Source organism: Lissotriton helveticus, chromosome 7 (genome assembly GCF_964261635.1).
Source record: "Lissotriton helveticus chromosome 7, aLisHel1.1, whole genome shotgun sequence".
NCBI lineage: Eukaryota > Metazoa > Chordata > Amphibia > Caudata > Salamandridae > Lissotriton > Lissotriton helveticus.
The window spans coordinates 1,006,799,042-1,006,819,151 of NC_136068.1; the positions used below are offsets into that span (position 1 = coordinate 1,006,799,042).

Genomic DNA, 20,110 nt, shown 5'->3' on the forward strand with positions numbered 1-20,110 from the left:
ATAATGTAAAAAGGTCAGCAGGTCACTGTTTTTAAAAGAGACATCCTTTTGTTACTTGCAATTTATAACTTAAAAGTCCTAATTTAGAATAAAGTAAGCATGAGCGCAAAATCCGCTCCGATCGCGGATTTTGCGGATTTTCGGTAAATCCGCGATCCGCGAACTTTCGCGAATTTACCGAGAATCCGCAATCCGCGATCGGAGCGGATTTTGCGGTCAAAAGTTCAAGCCTAATGCATAATTTACGATGGCGCCGGCAAGCTGCCAGCGCCATCCTCAAATGGTTACTTAATTAGCTTCGACAGGAAGCTCTAACAGATAAGATAAAGCAGGGGCTCGAGCGCCTGCTTTATTTTATCAGTTGGAGCTTCCTGTTGAAGCTAATTAAGTAACTTTTGCAGGATGGCGCTGGCAGCTTGCCGGCGCCATCGTAAATTATTTACATGGTGTCTTCTTGAATAAATATGAAGGGCAGGGTTCATTCTGGCACGACGGTCCTGGCACAAAAAATAAACCTCAACAGGAAACACTTGCAGATATCAATAACGCATGTGCCCTAGTTGAAGCTTAAATTCAGTGACTCATTCATCAGCCCAAAAATAATCGTGAGCGTTGTGAAGGCTGGGCAGGTGTGCCTTGTTCCCAAATATACCATCGAAAATCCGCTGTGATGCTGGTCACTGACCTTTTATACACACAAGAGGCATGTGCGCTCGCATGGAAGCCCCGTCCGTTTGGCCCCGCCCACACACTCGAGGTGTGCACCGTCTTCCCGCCATTTACCCACTATGATGGACATTTCACTCAAGGGACCCCTGCGCACTTCGGCGCGATTGCATAGTAACACACACTTGGTCGCTGGAACTAGTTGAGGCGCAAATGCAGTGACTCATTCATCAGCCCAAAAAAAATCGTGAGCGTTGGGAGGCTGGGCAGATGTGCCTTCTTCCCAAATATACCATCGAAAATCCGCTGTGATGCTGGCCAGAGGCATTTGCATCTTTGACTTTTACGAGCGCAATCCCCGTGCTGTTCCTGTGACCAGGGGCTTCTGTCTCTTAATCTGCTGCTCTGATCGGTCTCTGACCTTTTATACACACAAGAGGCATGTGCGCTCGCATGGAAGCCCCGTCCGTTTGGCCCCGCCCACACACTCGAGGAAGCCCCGCCCCCAAATCCGCAGATCCGCTAAATCCGCGGATTTTGCGGATCCACGATCCGTGAATCCGCAAATTCGTGAATCGTGGATCCGCAAAATCCGCCCATGCTTAGAATAGAGAGGCATTAACGTTCATATTAGAACTGCATACACACTGCAAAGTATACATTAGACTAGAGCATAGATTAATGTTGCAAAAAGGGTTAATTTGGGTAGAAATTGATTATTACATTAAACAAAACTCCCAACTATGCCATTTCTTTTTTTTCCCCGACTCCAAGATGGTGCTTCTCCACACCAAGCACTCCTAAACTATATGGCCTAACAGTATGGATGACATGTGACTTCTATACTATTAGTCCTTTGCTTATATAACATTACCTATACGCTGATTTACACACGTATGTTGGATTGTCTCTGTGTAATGTGTGTGTGATGCAAAGTGCTCCGACATCCTTTACTGGTATGAGTGGCGCTATACAACTAATTCAATGCATCTGTGAAAGAGTGGCTATGGAGACTTGGTCACTGTTAAAGAGTGCTAGTGAGGGAATCCGTGGTGGAGGTGGTCAATGGGTGGGGTGGGGTGGGGTGGGGGAGGGGCAGGCAACTAACATAGTCGCTCTGGACGCCACCAGTGCAAAAGCCGGCCCTGAGTGGGTACTGCTGAAAATGACATGGCAGCCAGCTAATGTAGGCCTCATGCACAGCATTCTCCGCTGCAGAACCAATGGAGGCTCCTAGTCAGGGATGCTGCTTTCTCGCACCCTTGAAATATGTGTGTGGGGGGACAAAGTAGAGCAGGTGGGGGTCTACCACTTTTAGCAGCTGCCCTGCTACCGCCTGACCCCGAGTTGGCCCCTCAGGCTGTGTTCCTTAGTACAACACACAGTCTGAAACCGAGAAACACAAGCACTGGCGTTGCCAATAGGTCTCGCAGTAGGAAAGTTTGAGCTATTGGTTTTCTAAATGACATTTTATTTTTTTGTTTTGTGATTTACAATGCCCATACTTTTAACTTTTCGCAATAGGAAAGTTTGAGCGATTGGCTTTGACCTGAGCTCAAGAGGTTACATCCCCGCAGCAAGTTTACATCTTAACAAGCAACAACAAGATGCGCGGCCGCCATTATTTAATGTTAAAAAAAAGACAAGTAGGAAGTAGTGCTTGTGAGAGCACAGCGCTCTAAAAAAAACAAGCGATGCGCGCTCTGTGCTGGGGGAGGGGGAGGGCCATTAGCCTGTAAGAACTCGCGGCAAGATCAAAGGAAGGGTGGGAGGGACATTGGGGAACAGATGGCCATGAAAGTTTATGGGCCAAAAGCACGTGCCTGTGGCCACGTGAACTCGAAGAAAACCGCACGAAAAAAGCGGTGGTTTCACGAGGATTTTGAGCACTTGAATTCTCGCCATTTGCCATTCCTTCGGAATGGAAAAGGCGAGACCTAAAAAACCAACAAGCTTATAAAACACAGACAGATCAGCAGATATGTTTCTATAAAAACTTTATTTTCTGTCAAAAAACCAATAAATATTTGGCTTTGCAATCTTTGATCTGATAGGAAAGTGGTCATACATTTGAGGTAGAGGAGAAAAAAACTTGATACAGTAATTTCGGACATTTAGGTAGTTAAATATATATATTTTTACAACATAGAAAAACAACACTTTTTAATATGTACAAAAATAAAGGTTTTCTGCTCCATGGGCAGGGAAGTGCAGAACAATCAACAGAAATAACACTGTTAGGGACACTGGAACCAGACTCACAACACAGTACGTTGGTGGGACGGGGGCACTGAGAGAGAGGGGCCGGTAGGTAGTTAGATAGTACAGCAGGAGGTGAGTCCCAGTCACCCTACCCCACGCATCCCAGCTTTGGTTCCCCCCCATTCCAAGGTTTCCGGGTCAGGGCTTTACCGCGTGCATTCGCTTTTGCAAAAGAAAAAAAAGAAAAGAGAAAATGAATGGAGCTGGCAGAATCCACTTCACTCTACCATCTCCCTGCCACCAGCGCCCTCCTTTTCTCTTTCTTTTGGGTGAAACATAAAGGAAGGGGCAGAGTTTGTCAGTCAAACACTAGGGGTGTCAAAGGTACCAAACTGGTCAGGTGTGATACACGGGGAGCTAAGCATGCATAGAGGTGCCTTTGGGGGAGCCACGGGAAGAGCGCCTGCCTTCCCAACCGGGAAGGCGCTTTATCTGTGCGTTTTTGTACCTCATCTGCACAGTACTTTACAGGATCCCGGAAAGGAATGACTGAGTTTTACAGCAAAATATTCCAATTCTGGGAGATGTTGATCAACACAAAAATAACTAGCATGTTAACTTTTTATTCATGGTAAAATTCTGCAGTGCATGCAGAGCTTTGAAAGGGCTCGAAAGTTGCCCATGGAATGGCAAGGGTGAATGAATGTGTCAGTGGGCAGAGCCCTGGTAGTATCCGATACCCAGGTGACATGTGGGGCTGGCACGGTGTGCCCAGGCAGGATCCCTCGAGGCCGGTGCCATAGGAACTCGAGTGGTCCCTCTGAGAGGCGCCTAATGATGTGTGTTCCTGTTCTGAGGGCACCGGCCTGGTAATTCCGGCCTGGCCGGATTGTCCTTATTAAGGCCAGACAGTGGAGCCCTGGGGCAGCCCGATCACCCCTAGTCTTCTGTGTATGGTGGAGTCCAGAGGCCTCTTCTGCTCCCCACTTGTAGGGATTCACATTGTGGGAAGGGTGTGTGTGTGTGGGGGTTGGCGACTGTGTAACTGGAGTCTGTCTCCCTCGTTCTGCCTTTTCCCTCACCTGCATATGGCGTAGTTAACATGATTTAATGGAATGGAATGCGCCTACGGTAATAACCAGTGGTTCCGATTGGTTTGACCAGATCATTTTACTCCTGTTGTTGTCGCCCCTCACGCACTCCCCTTGTCGTTGGGGCCCCGGGACACCGCTCTCGTCTCTCAGGACTCTGTGGCCACCCTCTCTCTCCGGGTTCATAGACGTGTACTCCAGGGATGACAAAGCTCTCGCGAGAGGTGCAGTCCGCCGCTTAGAACCTTTTTGTGACTGACTCGGCGCTGCCCGGCTGGGGTCCGTGGGGCCTTGTTTCCCACGCAGGACATGATGATGGGCAGTAGACACACTCCCGTGGCCCGTTCTTGGCCATCCTCTCCCCCTGTTTCACATGTCTTGCACTCCCCTCCTGTGAGTCCTGGGGGCATTGCACACTCAGTGGTCAGTGAAAGGAAGTCCCGGCCTGGGCACGGAGTCTGCTCTCCTCGCACACTCAGTCCTTGGTCAGTGCGCGCGCCGCTAGGGGTTCAGCTCCAGGGCCCACACCTGCTGCGGCCAGCCCGTCCGCCCCTTCATCTTCTTCTCTCCTGGGCCCAGCGAGGCCGGGAACACTTCCCCCTGTGGAGGAGAGAGAACCAACGTGAGCAGAGGCATGGATATGTGAGAGGCCAAGGAGGGAGAGAAAGAGAGAGAGAGAGAGAGAGAGAGAGAGAGACAGAGACAGAGAGAGAGAGAGAGACAGAGAGAGAGAGAGACAGAGAGAGAGAGAGAGAGAGAGAGAGACAGAGAGAGAGAGAGAGAGACAGAGAGAGAGAGAGAGAGAGAGAGACAGACAGACAGACAGAGAGAGAGAGAGAGACAGAGAGACAGAGAGAGAGAGAGAGACAGAGAGAGAGAGAGAGAGGCCCAAGAGAGAGAGAGAGAGAGAGAGAGAGAGGTCCGCCGAGAGAGAGAGAGACCCACTGAGAGAAAGGTAGAGAGGCCCACCGACAAAGATCACCGAGAGAGAGAGAGAGACAGAGAGACCCACCGAGAGACAGAAAGGGAGAGAGAGAAACGGAGATAGAGAGATGCCTACCGAGAGAGAGAGAGGCTCACAGAGAGAGAGAGAGAGAGGCCCACCGAGAGAGAGAAAGGGAGAGAGAGAGGCCCACCGAGAGAGAGAAAGAGAGAGGCCCACCGAGAGAGGAAGCGAGGGAGTGAGTCCGATCACACGAAAGAGGCCCGTACAGCACACACTAGAGTGCACATTACAGGGCGCAGAAGATAGTTGGACTGCACACTCCGGAGCGGCGCACACGGGAGCGACGGGAAACAAGGCTTACAAAACAGCAGGAAAGGAGCCCACAGTATGAGAGAGAGGCGGGGAATAAAAGAAGAAAAGTGGAACAACAGAACGAGTTCAGAACAAGGGACTAGTGCAGAAGCGAGTGTGTTCAACCCGCCCACCCCTTCCCGCAGGCAGCGTCCGCTGAGGGCCCAGCCACACTCTAGGCATGACTGCGTAGCTTCACGCGGCCCAGTGTGTGTGTGTGTGTGTGTGAGAGGGGGGGGGCGCCACCTACATCACAGAAAAATGTGTGCATGGACATCTCTGGGCCTGGGTACACGACTTGTTACACGCAGTGTGGTGGATGGGGGGGGGGGGGGGGAGGGGAGGGCTCGTGAGCCACAGCGAAGATTGGGTGCAACCAACGACATCACCGGGGTAAAACAATGGGTTACCCGCGGCACAGCGTTTGTGTGTGTCTGTGGAGCATTATCAATGCGTTGCGCAGAAATAATGTATGGGCAAGAACATCACTGGTGTACACATCTCGTTCGCAACACAATTATACTCCGCTGCGTGTGTGCACACAAAACACGAACGCCGTTTTAGTAATGGTAATACTAGACAACATGGGTCCTACATTAGCTTTTTAAGTGTAAAACTCCCGTACATATTTGAATTTCAGATATTGCTTTACTAACTCGCTTTCTATTTGTAAGTACATTACAACTATTCAACACGTTCATTTTTTTCGATTCCCCGTACACAATTTATATTTAAAACTTCATAAAACTGGCATCTTTCTCATGGTATTTGTTAAACTTATGATGCGACAACAATCTCGTCTTTCTCTCCTACACTTATAACTTTAACATTGATGTCAGGAAGCGAAAAAAACAAATATGGCGTAGTCGTTGATAGGGCTGGCAATTTATGGTTTTACTTTCTATTAAAACATGCTTTTTTTAAAGTCTCACTAATAACTCTAGATCTGTTGGGAACATCTATACAGAATGCAAATTAAGTTTTAATTAAAATCAGTTTTGGGAATTTTTATTCACGGACACTGCAACACTTAACTTGTTCTTGATCCAATTTTGGTTTTATGTACATTAGTTCAACTTGCATAGAAGTTTTTCCGTAAGACAACGATTGTAAACAAATGTATATTTGCAGTAGAGTGTGCGAGCCGAACGTTGAACAACAAGCAATACCTGAGTTGACCATTTGATTGGGTGCAAAGAGCTAAATATGTTTGTCTGTCTAGACCAGAAGCTACGTCCACAATTTATGCGGTGTCGTGGTCGTGCTGAGGACTCTAGAAAAACAAGCAAGCTCGGGGGCGTAGGTACATGCAAGAGTGTGAAACTGTCCTTAAAATGTGCCACTCTGTACATCAACTGTCCTTTAAAATGTGCCATTCTGTACATGCACGTGTCGGCCGCCGTTGTGAACTATAATGCTCACTTTTAGACGTGCTTTCCTACATGTGCTATCCAGAAACCATAATGTGGTCCGCCGGCATTTCTTTTATTATTTCGATAAAGAGGCTTCTAGGAGTAGTGCCTGGGCACGGCCCGGGCGTGGGCAGAGGATCCGTGCACTTCTGCTCACTCACAGGACACATCAGATGCCCCGCGGCAGCTGTGCCCGTGGCGCGGCGTCCTGCCCTCCGGACAAGGCGGGCTGTGCCCTTTAGCAGGCGCTCGCGGCCATTCTCTGCCAGGAATCCGTCCGTGGGTAGCGGCTGAAGCACGCAGTATTAAAGGACAATTTTAGTGAAGATTTGTTATGTGACGTTTCTTTAAAAAAAAAAAAAATTAACATATGTTATACAAGTAGAAACCTCCTGAAACAACTTTGGTTGATGGGACGTTAACATAATGATTCAAAACCAAAAAGCCCCAGCAATGTGGCTGTTGTGTTTAGCTGTGCAAGTTAAACTATTAGTGCACTGCTTGTGAATAGAAGAACATCGCAGATGACATTGAAAATGGCGGCTTTGATAACATAACGGACATTAGATTATCAGTGATTTAAATACACATACAGCCCATGCCGGACTTGCACAGGGCAGAGCCAACAACCAGAGCGTGTGTGTGCCGCCTACTTCCTTTTCAAGCACAAGTGTAGAGAATGTATAATCATTGGCCAGAGGCTTGAAGTGCACGGTGACAGGAGATGCTCTTGTGTGTAGTATTCACTAGCATGGTGCCAGGCCATGCCATCTGTGTCATAGTGGTCACTAGCATGGTGACAGGCCATGCCCTGCATGCCATATATATATTTGAGGAACCATCTAAACTGGTTAAAGGGGATATAAAATGGGTTAAATCAGCCTTCAAACGGCGTAGAGAGATGGACAGAGAGGGCTTTGAATTGAACAAGCCCACTGTGAGAATCCACCAGTTGATTGTAACATCAGACAATGACCTAGAGTTATATCTGAAGATTGTTAACAACGCAAACCACAGATACTTGCTAACTAAGTTTAGATTAAATAAAATTCATCTACTTATTTCAGGCTGCCCGAGTTGGACTAAGGCCACAGATCTGAAAATATGCACTTGTGATGGTTTTTCTATAATGGACACTGCCCACTGCATGTTCTTTTGTGGCTTTTTTAAGGTTATTCGGACAAAATTTATTGTACCCCTTTTGAAGGATAAAGGGTTTAAACAAGTGAAACCTGCGCTATTATATCTCCAACTGTTGACAAATACGTGGGAAATTTTTAATGTTGCTACTTTTTTAAAGATAGTAATGAGACTGAGGAAAAACATAGTTAGTCTCAGATAATATTTTTTTATATAGTACCAATTTCTGAATTTTTAAATTGAGATGAAATGTCCAGGTTTTTAAATTTATTCATGAAATTGTTATTTAGATCACAATGTTTGTGTTATATTTCTTTGTTTATTTGATGTGTTGTTATCCTTGTTAACCATATTGCATCTGAATGTTCTTTCCCTTTTGGACCCATGTATACTTTTGTGGTTTTTGTTATGAACCGAATAAAGTATTTTGACGACGACGACATATATACCTCTGTGCATAGTATTAGCTTGCATGGTGACAGGCCATGCCCCGTGTGTCATATATACCGCTGTGCACAGTGTTAGCTTGCATGGTGACCGACCATGCCCTGTGTGTCATATACCTCTGTGCATAGTGTTAGCTTGTGTGGTCACAGAACATGCTCTGTATGTCATATACCTCGTTGTACAGTGTTCACTAGCATGGTGACAGGCCATGCCCTGAGTGCCATATACCTCTGTGTATAGTGTTTATTAGCATGGTGACAGGCCATGCCATGCCCTGCGTGACATATATACCTCTGTGCATAGTGTTACCTTCATGGTGACAGACCATGCCCCAGGCGTCCTACATACCTCTGTGCACAGTGTTAGCTTGCATGGTGACAGACCATTCCCGTGTGTCATATATACCTCTGTGCACAGTGCTAGCTTGCATGGTGACAGACCATACCCTGTGTGTCATATACCTCTGTGCACAGTGCTAGCTTGCATGGTGACAGGCCATGCCCCGTGTGTCATATACCTCTGTGCATAGTGTTAGCTTGCATGGTGACAGGCCATGCCCTGTACATCATACACCTCTATGTGTGGTATTCATTGGCATGTTGACAGGCTGTTCTTATGTGTCCACTCCATATATGTGTGCCGTGCCCTATGCCCCTGGATGTGATGCCCTCTATGTATGTATGGAGCAGGCAGGCCATGCATTTTCTGTGTTTCATCAGGGCATGACCACAGGTCACTCTTTGTTCTGCTTTTAATGCTGATGATGTACATTGTGATGCCATGAGAAGTGAATGTGGTGGTAGTATAATGGTTGTGTATTTCACCACAACTGGAGAATTTCTATGAGTTGGAGGTGTTTCTGGATATCACAGCTGTGCCGGTCACTAGGCACTAGAGAATACAAATTTGCACTAAGAATACTAAGAACTGATCTTAGTAAGCTATTAAATTCTGCACTAATACGTTATCTACTGGCTGTGTGGAAATCTAGGGCAAAGATTTCCATGGTAACTGGAAATCCATCCCTGATTGATGTAGTAAAGTGATATACCGCACTTCCTACGCTCAGTTTTGGACCCTAATATTTGACCCTACTGTTACCTTCCCACATCCTTCAGGGTGCCCACTAACCAGAAGTCTTTTTAATTATATCAAATCTGTTGTTTTATAAGCCGTAGAATTGTATCTCAACTATATTTATATGGTTAACAATTTATGTTTTATATTGGAAAATGTTTTTATGCGATTTGATGGCTTTTTGAGCCACAATAAAGTGGAATTGAATTGAATTGAAGGTATCTGATCTAGCACTGAGAAGGTACTGTTGGTGGAAGCTGGCACTAGCGGGAATCCTAGTGCTCTGAGAAAGAAGTGAAGGAAGACCATTCTGGGCCGCTATCAGGCACTACCCTGATGCTTCTGGGTAAAGATGGCACTGCTGACTATAAACATTGAGGTAGTCACTGCAGGGCGCTCACCCTGTTGGAAGTCCTGCTTGTTCTTGCTGACACTGCTCGGCTCACACCTCTCTGGGTCTGGGCACTACCCCTTCTCCTAGGCAGGCATGGCTGCTGCTCCAGCGTCTCTGGACAGTGGGTGGGCATTGAAGATAACAGCAGGCCTGGGTCTCAGCATTCTGGCTGAAAGTGTCCAGCCACAGTGATGTGGCACAGGCTGGCTCTACCCTGCCTCTCTGGGGCACCGGTCAGGATTTTGTGCAAAAACATAGCCAATTTAAAGCAGCACATTTTCTGAATGTCTCCAAACATATCTGCATATTTTTGCAGTAGAAAGTTAATCAAACATTATTTTTTTTCCATCAAGGGATTGTCCTGCACTGTGTAATTGGTTAGTTCCCACTTCTTTATTAGCTGAGCAAACTGGTAATGAGGCATTGTCAGATTGGCGATGAAAGATGGGGTCTTCACCTGGTTTCTTGACAAGATAGTAAAATAAACCCTTATATATATATATATATATATATATATATATATATATACATATATATATATATGAAATAGTTAAAGCTAGGGTTGCCAAAGATATGAATTTCTCAGAATTTTGGTCACTATTAAACATTGTGCCTATTTGATACATCGCCACAAAACTTTGCAGACCTATTCCTTTTACTACATTGGTGGATGATGCAAATTTAGCAGAGATTCGTCAAAAAAAGGGGGTGCCCAAAATGCATGTTGACACCAATGCATTTTCTATAGACGTTTGAGTCACATGTAGTGCAAAAATGGCTGAACAGATATCAATTAAATTTGGCAGGAATTAAGATTATGATATGTAGATGATCATGTTGTGTTGTACAGGTAAGTAGGGTGAGCATGACCTGGGGATCTGGGTTCGAGTCTCGGTAACGACGCCAAACATCCTGTGATTCTGGGCAAATCACTTAATTTCCCTGTGCCTAACAAAAAAAACAAAAAAATGAATGTGTGCCCTCATGTAACATAACTGCTGCTCATGTAAAGCGCTCTGATACCCGATTCGGTTCGGGTCAAGTTCGCGCTATATAAAACTGCCAAAAAAAAACACATTTACTTTAGTGATATCTGTTGTCGTAGAAATTTCACGGTATTTCACAAAAGTACTGTGGTACCTAGTGATGACAAGTCATTATGTGATTGGCTAATGACTGACTTTACAAAAGTTATTTTATATATATTTCATGAAAAAATTAAGTTAAAGATAAGTTATAGTTAGCAAAACTTTTTTTATTCTTTCTACACAAACCCAATTTAAACTATACAAACTTTAAAAATTTAAATGTCAAAATGATTCACCACTTCAATTTACTACAAATTAGGCACCTTCTTACGCAATCCTGTCATCTCACTCACCACACTACATTACCTTACATGCACTGTTCTCAGAAATGATGTATTTTGAGATGCGTGTGTTATGAATCCTATAATTTTGCATGATGTAAGTCATGTAATATGCAAGCGTATAACAAATGAAGGGAGAAGTTATACTAAATGCAGTGTGGCAAGCGAGGTGACAAGACTGTGTACGGAGGTGTGCGACTTCAAGTAAATTGAAGGTGGTGCGTAGCTCTAACTAATTTCTAAAGTTTGTATAATTTAAGATTTGTTTGTATAGAAAAAAATAAGTGAAGTTTTCCTAACTTTTAAGCAATGTTTAAACTTTGTTTTTCAATTATATATATCTATGTCTATGTGTATGTGTATATATATATATATATATATATATATATATATATATATATATATATATATATATATATATATATATATATGCAGCCAAGGCCCGTGTAGGGCGTGCCACCGGGTGGTGACGTGAGGCGGGGGAGGGGTAGGGTTGGGGGGGTTGTAAAATGCGGAAAACTGATGATTTTAGGTAAGTACCGGGAAAAAAAATGGTTGCATGCTGCATCGCCAATTGTGATGCAGCGCACGCAACAAAATTTGGTTTTTTTCTCTCCGGTACTTACCTGAAATCGTCTGTTTGCCGCATTTTACAATCCCCCACCCCACGTCACCGCCTGGTGGCACGCCCTACACGGGCCGTGGCTGTATATATGTGTGTTTAACTAGGACAGTTGAGAATGCCTCAACTGAACTAGAAGGGACTCGGGAGGGAGTCTCCTGTGCTGTGAAGCGGAGGGAGGGGCAAACATGTAAACAAGAAACAAGCCTACTTGCTGAAGTGCCTGCTGCCTGAAATAAATGTATATGTGGCTAATCTGCTTGGAAGTCGGTATTGGCTTTAATTGATTGAGTCACTTGATGCTCCTTGATGACAAAGATTTATTTGGGGAGATATTGCAAGGATGTTAACATCTGAGCTGTGGAGTGCATGCTTTTAATGGACAGTTATAACAAATACTTGCACTAGATACATTTTGTGTATTACCATAATCTATACTTTGGAAGCACTTTTTAAAATCTTAAACCTAAATGTTTTTACACATTTTGTGGCAGCCTACATTAAACTGTCTGTAATGCAAATGTATAATAATAATATATATTCACAGTGCTTTCAGTCAAAGTCTGGGACCTCGTAGCACTAAAAATACTCAAAACACTATCTTCCACTACACCAACCAGGATCTCATTCTGTGGCTCTCTGGTTACACTCACAGATATCTGCAGTGATCTCATTAACCAACAGAGAGAGGTTCAAATACGTAAAATAGGACACTTCCCAGTGCTTAACTTGCATTTGCTTCTCACTTAAGGTGCATGTTATTAGATAAGCAGTTATCTAAAGGCTAACAAAAGAGGTATGAGTTTTTTGTTCTTTTTATCCACTCATTTGACCGTGTCCCCACGCTCACTGATCTCAACACTGGCACTCGGGATCACACTTCCTATACTTTTTGTAATGCACTTCGAGCACTTGGTGAAGGGCGCGAGTCAGACTGAGACAAATATTATGCTGCTTTTAGTCCGTAGAAAGCAGCAATAATTTGAGCCCCATACCGATTTTCTCGTTATTCTGTGAATGTGACATCATCTCTTTCAAACACATATTGCGCCCTGCCTAGTCTCCGTTTTGTTGTCTTAAGTGAAAGCCCTGTTGGAGCTAGTGCCAGGGTATATGACGGCATGGCATGGTATGGAAACCGCAAGCCTCCCGTCAAAGGCGGCCATTTCATATTTGTCAAACTGCTATTGTGGAAGAAAGAGCTTGAAGATCAAGGAGCGAATGAAGATATAAAGACTTCATTGATAAAAGACATGCAATTATATATATATCTATTTACCTCACGAATGGACGTACGCCATTGAGGTGTATATATCTATCTTTTTATGTACCTGCATATTATCAATTTATCTATTTACCTCCAGAATGGACGTACGATATTGAGGTATATATCTATCTTTTTATTTACCTGTATATTATCTATTTATTTACCTCCAGAATGGACGTACGCCATTGAGGTATATATCTATCTTTTTATTTACCTGTATATTATCTATTTATTTACCTCCAGAATGGGAGTAGGCCCTTGAGGTATATATCTAGCTTTTTATGTACCTGCATATTATTAATCTATTTATTTACCTCCAGTATGGACGTACGCCATTGAGGCATATACCTATCTTTTTATGTACCTGTGTTTTATCTATTTATTTCCTTTTAATGTGCGTATGCCATTGAGGTATATATCTATTTATTTATTTACTTACCTCCAGAATGCTCATATGCCCTTGAGGTATATTATCTATTTATTTATTAACCTCCAGAATGGACGTAAGCCATTGAGGTATATATTTATCTTTTTATTTACCTGTATAATAACTATTTGTTTACCTCCAGAATGCGCGTATGCCATTGAGGCATATTATCTATCTATTTATTTACTTCCAGAATGGGCGTATGCCAGCGAGGTATATATCTATTTATTTATTCACCTCCAGAATGCGTGTACGCCATTGAGGTATATTATCTATCTATATAGTTACCTCCAGAATGGGTGTACGCCATTGAGGTATATTATCAATCTATATAGTTACCTCCAGAATGGGTGTACGCCATTGAGGTATATTATCTATCTATATAGTTACCTCCAGAATGGGTGTACGCCATTGAGGTATATTATCTATCTATATAGTTACCTCCAGAATGGGTGTACGCCATTGAGGTATATTATCTATCTATATAGTTACCTCCAGAATGGGTGACGCCATTGAGGTATATTATCTATCTATATAGTTACCTCCAGAATGGGTGTACGCCATTGAGGTATATTATCTATCTATATAGTTACCTCCAGAATGGGTGTACGCCATTGAGGTATATTATCTATCTATATAGTTACCTCCAGAATGGGTGTACGCCATTGAGGTATATTATCTATCTATATAGTTACCTCCAGAATGGGTGTACGCCATTGAGGTATATTATCTATCTATATAGTTACCTCCAGAATGGGTGTACGCCATTGAGGTATATTATCTATTTATTTAACTCCAGTGGGCGTACGCCATTGAGGTATATTATCTATCTATATAGTTACCTCCAGAATGGGTGACGCCATTGAGGTATATTATCTATCTATATAGTTACCTCCAGAATGGGTGTACGCCATTGAGGTATATTATCTATCTATATAGTTACCTTCAGAATGAGCGTACGTCATTGAGGTATATATCTCTATATTTAACTCCAGATGGGCGTACGCCATTGAGGTATATTATCTATCTATTTATTTTCCTCCAGAATGGACGTACGCCATTGAGGTATATATCTATCTTTTTATTTACCTGTATAATATCTTATCTATTTATTTACCTCCAGAATGCGGTACGCCATGAGGTATATTATTTATCTATTTATTTTCCTCCAGAATGGGTGAACGCCATTGAGGTATATTATCTATCTATATAGTTACCGCCAGAATGGGCTTACGCCATTGAGGTATATATCTGTATATTTACTTCAAGAATGCACGTACACCACTGAGGTATTTATCTATCTATTTATTTACCTCCAGCATGGGCCTACGCCATTGATGTATATATCTATTTATTTATTTATCTCCAGAATGCGCGTGCCCCATTGAGGTATATAGCTATCTATTTATTTACCTCCAGAATACGCATACGCCATTGAGGTATATATCTATTTATTTACCTCCAGAATGGGGGTAGGCCATTGAGGTATATGTTTATATCTGTACCTCCACCATGGGTGTATAATCTATATATTTACCTCCACCATGGGTGTATACCATTGAGGTATAAATCTATCGGTATATTTACCTCTCGAATGGGTGTATGCCATTCAGGTATTCAGCTGGCATAATGCACAGCTAGGTTGAGGAGGTTTGTAGTGGTCTACAGAGCTCATGATTTTTCTTTAAAGGAATAGCTTGCATATCTTTGGCAGCTCTTTAAAAAACGTGTTTCTTTTTTTAGACCAAAACATATGTGAAATAGTGGACTATACTGTGTGATTGGCTATATTGAAAATTTCAGAAGCTATATTTCTCATTTAAAAATGTAGAATTTTGGAAACTCTATCAGGTGCACTGATAAAAAACACACATTGTGTCCATAGAAAGGAGACATTGCTAAAGCTATTCTCCAGTAGGTGCAGCAGAGAGTGGGCGCGGGTTGTAATTGGGATGTACAGATTGTGTTTATCTCTGGATAGAATGTCGATTAACCAATGGACAGTAGAGAGGTGGCTACGGCTGTCATTCATGATGAAACATATGTTTCACAGGGACTGAGATGTCTTGTCCATATTTACGGATCCCTAGGACCTACAGGCTTATATCACTGCATTTTGTTAAATAAACGCACCGTGTATGTGGGTATGCAGCTGTGTCGACATATATATATATATTTATGTACAGTGTGTGTGTGTGTGTGGGTGGGTGTATATATATATATATATATATATATATATATATATATATATATATATATATATATATCAACGTTTGTAGACATCCGTGCAACATCTGATGTATGCATAATGCATTCTTACCAATGGTCAGTTGCACGGATGTCTACAAACGTTGACTGTATTTTAGCACCATACTATACTCTATAGGTCCACGTTCGATGAGACTGCCACTCTATTTCTGTAAACATGCATGCACCTTGCCATTGTTTGATGAAGAGGGTGCGATGCCAGCTCGTACTTGCTTTCGTTACAGAAGTATTTGAATTGAATTTCTTTGTATGTCAGTTACTTTTGAGAGTTCAAAGACTTAGTGTGCATATGTAGCTGCAGCGCTGTGCATGACGGGTGCTTCTATTACACGTTTTACATAAGGGGCGCGCTGTTTGCAAAGATGTATTTAATGTTTACTAGTGCGGCTTCAGTCGCTGGATCATATTTAGGTAGTTTATATTACAGGGGGTTTATGTGTTCTGTTTGCAACATGCCTGTCTTATTACAGTCTCTGATATCCTAATGCAGTTATAACTAGGCAGATCATTGGCTAAACTCTAAACCAAGCCTTTAGTTTTTACATGGTCGCTGGGCTACACATCAGTCTGTCCCAGGTCACACGGCTTTGTGAGATCTCCAAATGTACAATGCGAGAATAGTAGAAACTGGGCTACCTCTCACCACTAGGTGCAGTCCTTGAACTGCGCCATAACTCACTACAAATGCTGAAACGCAGTCTCCGTTTGAAGATATATCCGTATATTTTGCGTCGCGGCCATGTCATGTCGCATTCGTTTTGTTATGTCGGCTCTCTCTTTAAAAGCACTTATTCGCCACGTACAGCAGTCTGGACGTTACTCACGGCCCTGTCGCCCTTAGTGCTCGTATACACGGCCTCGCTGTTTACTGCGTCATTCATTCTATACAGCTCCCCTCGCGGTTCCTTCGGAGCGCTAGGCGCTGTGATATTGCACTTTACCTTGCTGGTTCTGGGAAGGATACTGTGTTTGCAGATGTGTCCTGGGGAGGCCCCGAGGTCACTCTATAACCTGCAGTGGGGGCTTCAGACAACCGCTGCCTATGTGGGCTCCTGCAGACGGCGCCCACAGGCCCGCACGGCCGTGCAAATAAAACTGCTTCCCCGCGGCTGACACAAGCCAGAGCCCTGCAAATTGATGGCCCTGCTTTTCTCGTGAGACAGACCCGGAAAATGTAGTTGTGTCTGATGGATATTGGGCTCCGTCTACTCGAAGCTGCAAGAAACGTCCTGGAGGTCGGAGAAGGTCTGTTTAGATCAGATGTTCAGTGCACAGCTTCAGCCGAGGGAACGTACCTGCAGGAATGTAGCGAAGTACAATGCGAAACTAAACTACAAGACAGTATGTGGAGGGCGAAACACGCTCTAATGTAACGCGCTGCAGAGTTCTACGAGTGTGCATCTGAGGAATCCCTTTCAGAGAAATAAAAATGTCTTAAGAAGTGGGTATACGAATCATATTGATTTGTGTGATGGATTGTACAATTATAAATAAATTGGTCCTGAAGTTTCCAATTCTTCAGTTAAATAAACAAAAACACCTTTCGGAAATACTGCTTATTTCGCATGGACAATTTGGCGAAAATGTCGGAAAGAAACTGGAACAGAAAAGTGTGCAGGCCCGTCCCTTGCGGTCTGAGCGCATGCCAGGAAACTAGGAAACTAGATTTCTGTTCGAAAGCCCTCATTACCGGCCCTTGCTATCTGGCGGCAGCGTTTAATGGGCTGCGCGGGATTCTTTCCGAAGCGCCGTGTGTTCTGGCGCACACGTTTTTGCTACAAATTAGGAAAGGATCGTAACACATAAAATCAGACTTTTTAAAGTCTAATGATGCGGTGCACGAGCACAGACCACGGCGCTAGTAAAAGGGAGGATTCTGTGCGCCGTTAATTGTGGAGTTTCCAGCAGAATTCGTGTAATTCCAAAATGTACAATTATAGACTTAAGACCCGCTATTCGGAAACATAATTCGCCGTTTTTTAGATTTTATAAATGGGGTGACGTAGCCCCTGGAGCAGCAGCAGCCTCGCTGAAGGGGGTAGGGGCAGGGGTGTATAAGTGAATTATCTATTTCTGGGAAGGCCTCTAATCGGGTTGCGGCCCCGGCCGGCTCCAGATGCCCCTCTGGTTGCGGACGGGCCATTGATAATATCAGTGATAATGAGAGAACTGACTATTAAAAATGTCTTACTCGCCCAGTGGCGGGTGCAGGTCGCCCCCGGGGGCCGGGGCGCCCCAGCACTTTAATGAGCAGAAATTAACTTACGTAACCCGATACATTAACCCGCGGTCCCATAAAATGGAATACTGCCGCGTAGCATCCCCGAGAACAAAAGTAAAAGGAATATACCCCGAGATCTTTTTTATAAAGGCTATTTTCCAACTGGGTAAAGAGTTGTGTTTATTTTCAATATAAGGTGTGCGGCTCGTGGGAGAGTGAGTAGGGGTTTGAATCAACCGTTTTCAGGCAACTCTGCAAGTTAGTGATTTTAAAAATAAAAGCAGTTAGTATACACCCTTGCATTTTATTACTAAATGGATTAATTAATGCTAGTTGCTCTGCCTCGTGTAGTTTGCCATGCTCTTTAGATATTTTACAATATAGGGGTTTTATTACAGTGAGTTCCGATGTTTTTATGTTTTAGAGATATTGTATTCGGGTAACAGGTCCTTATCGTCTCTCCAAATTTCTCCCCTCAGGTACCTATTTGTCCCCTCAGGTACCTACCCCCCCCCCTTCCTTGTCCATACCTCTCTTTCCCAGGGCTAGCGTCATTGCTGTATTCCTGGCTCCTACAGCTGCCCCCCAAACAAGGTCCTTACCACTCTCTCCTTACCTTCCCCCATCCCCTGGTTCTTACAGGCCTCTCGCCAGATCCTTGCCGTCTCATCTCCAACTGTCTCCCCCTTATTCCTGTTTAATTCAAGGTTTTGCTGTAAGTCATCACATCTTCGCTCCCCCCCCCCCCCTGTTTCATAGAGGTCTCCCCCTCCCCTGGTCCATACAGGTCTCCTAATGTACTTACTGACTCCCCCTCTTCTTCTCTCTCACCCCCACTTCCTAAATGTGTCTCCACAGGTCCTCACGCCCCCCCCTTTTTCCTCTCGCGCTTAGTTTATTTTATATAGGTCTCTCACATCCTCTTCCCCCCCTCCGGTTCATAACGGTCTCTCCCCGGGTTCTTACCGTCTCCCCCCTCCTCTTCTTGTCGCCCTTCTTGAGCTCGGCCTTGAAGGCCTCGGCCTCCTCGGGCTGGCTGTCCCGGGCCAGCACCTCCATCAGGTACCCGATGTAGCTGGTCGCCAGGCGCAGGGTTTTGATCTTGGAGAGCTTGGTGTCGGCCGGCACGTTGGGGATGCAGTCCCGGAGCTCCGCGAAGGCGCTGTTGATGCTCTCCGTCCTCCGACGCTCCTTCTTCGGGGGGCCGGGCCCGCCCTTCCGCCTGCCCAGCCTCCCCGCCAGCGTCTCCAGCCGGCCGGGCCCTTGGTCGGGCCCCGGGACCGCGTACTCCGGGCTGAAGGGCGGTGGGTTCGCGAACTCAGGAGACATGTCCGCGGAGTTGAGCAGCCAGCCCTGGAAGTAGGGCCGGTCCTGGGGGCACCTGGGGGGGAAGAGAAAGGGGTCGTGCATCATGTGGGGGTGCGGCTGGTGGTACCCTCCGACTAGGTTCATGGCCTTCTTGTCAGCCACAGGTCGCCGAAGATGATGTGTCTGTCCCCTCTTGTCCCAATACCTGTCAGAGGCACCCTCGGGCACCCCTCCAACCCCTAAGGTGCGTGTTTAAGACCCCGCAGTCCGCTGCTGCTTCAGCCTTCCCACTCCTCGCAGCCTCCTGCGTCTCGATGCCCCTTCGCCTCCTCACAGACCCCTCGGACACCTCACGGAGGTCTGCGCCTTGAAGCCAGGAGCCAGCGCAGCCCGAGCTCACAGAGGCGTCAGGACGATGAAGTGTGAGGGTGAAGCGGGGAGGATCAGAGGGGCGCCTCCTCGGCTCGGCTCAACCTCTGGGGCTCTGGGGAAAGTCTTTAACACTTCAGGGCCCGGCTCCCACCTTATATAGCCCGGCTGCAGGCCTGTCAGGCTCCAGCCCCAGCCAATGGAGAGAGGGAGCCATGACAGGGAAGAGGTCGGCTGGGGAGGGGCGCCCCCCCTCCGAGCTGTTTACTTTGCTCTCCTGAATGTTGCTACCCTCAGATAGCGGCACACCTCCGTGGGCCCGTGTCACCGAAGAGGGCACGTGCCCGATAGGACTGTAGGAATGTGGCCGTTTTTTTTTTTTTTTTGTTTGTTTGGGTGATGAGGAGGTGAGGGTGTTCTCCGGCACTGGTACGGGTTGCCTTTTGGGACACCATCTATTACCGCGGACGGGGATTGTTACATTTTATTTTCAATTCGTCTGCATAGCGCTTTACAGTGTTATGATGTGGCAC

At 45.1% G+C, this 20,110-nt stretch overlaps 1 protein-coding gene across 1 annotated transcript; it reads right to left on the minus strand.

Moving 5' to 3' along the window:
* Positions 1-2,650: 2,650 nt before the first annotated feature.
* On the minus strand, positions 2,651-19,707 carry HAND1 (heart and neural crest derivatives expressed 1). The gene is made up of 2 exons (XM_078653674.1): positions 18,867-19,707; positions 2,651-4,559 (listed from the first exon to the last, which is right to left on the minus strand). The coding sequence occupies exons 1-2, from the start codon at positions 19,350-19,352 to the stop codon at positions 4,461-4,463; spliced, it is 585 nt and encodes a 194-aa protein (XP_078509800.1). The 5' UTR covers positions 19,353-19,707; the 3' UTR covers positions 2,651-4,460.
* Between the last annotated feature and the right edge of the window lie 403 nt (positions 19,708-20,110).

Bases quoted from the DNA above. Each gene is read 5' to 3' on its own strand.
- HAND1 (XM_078653674.1), bottom strand. From the start codon at position 19,352: ATGAACCTAGTCGGAGGGTACCACCAGCCGCACCCCCACATGATGCAC. The intron at 4,560-18,866 runs GTAAGAACCCGG...TCTCCTCCACAG, and splicing joins AGAAGAGGAGGGGGGAGACG to GGGGAAGTGTTCCCGGCCTC.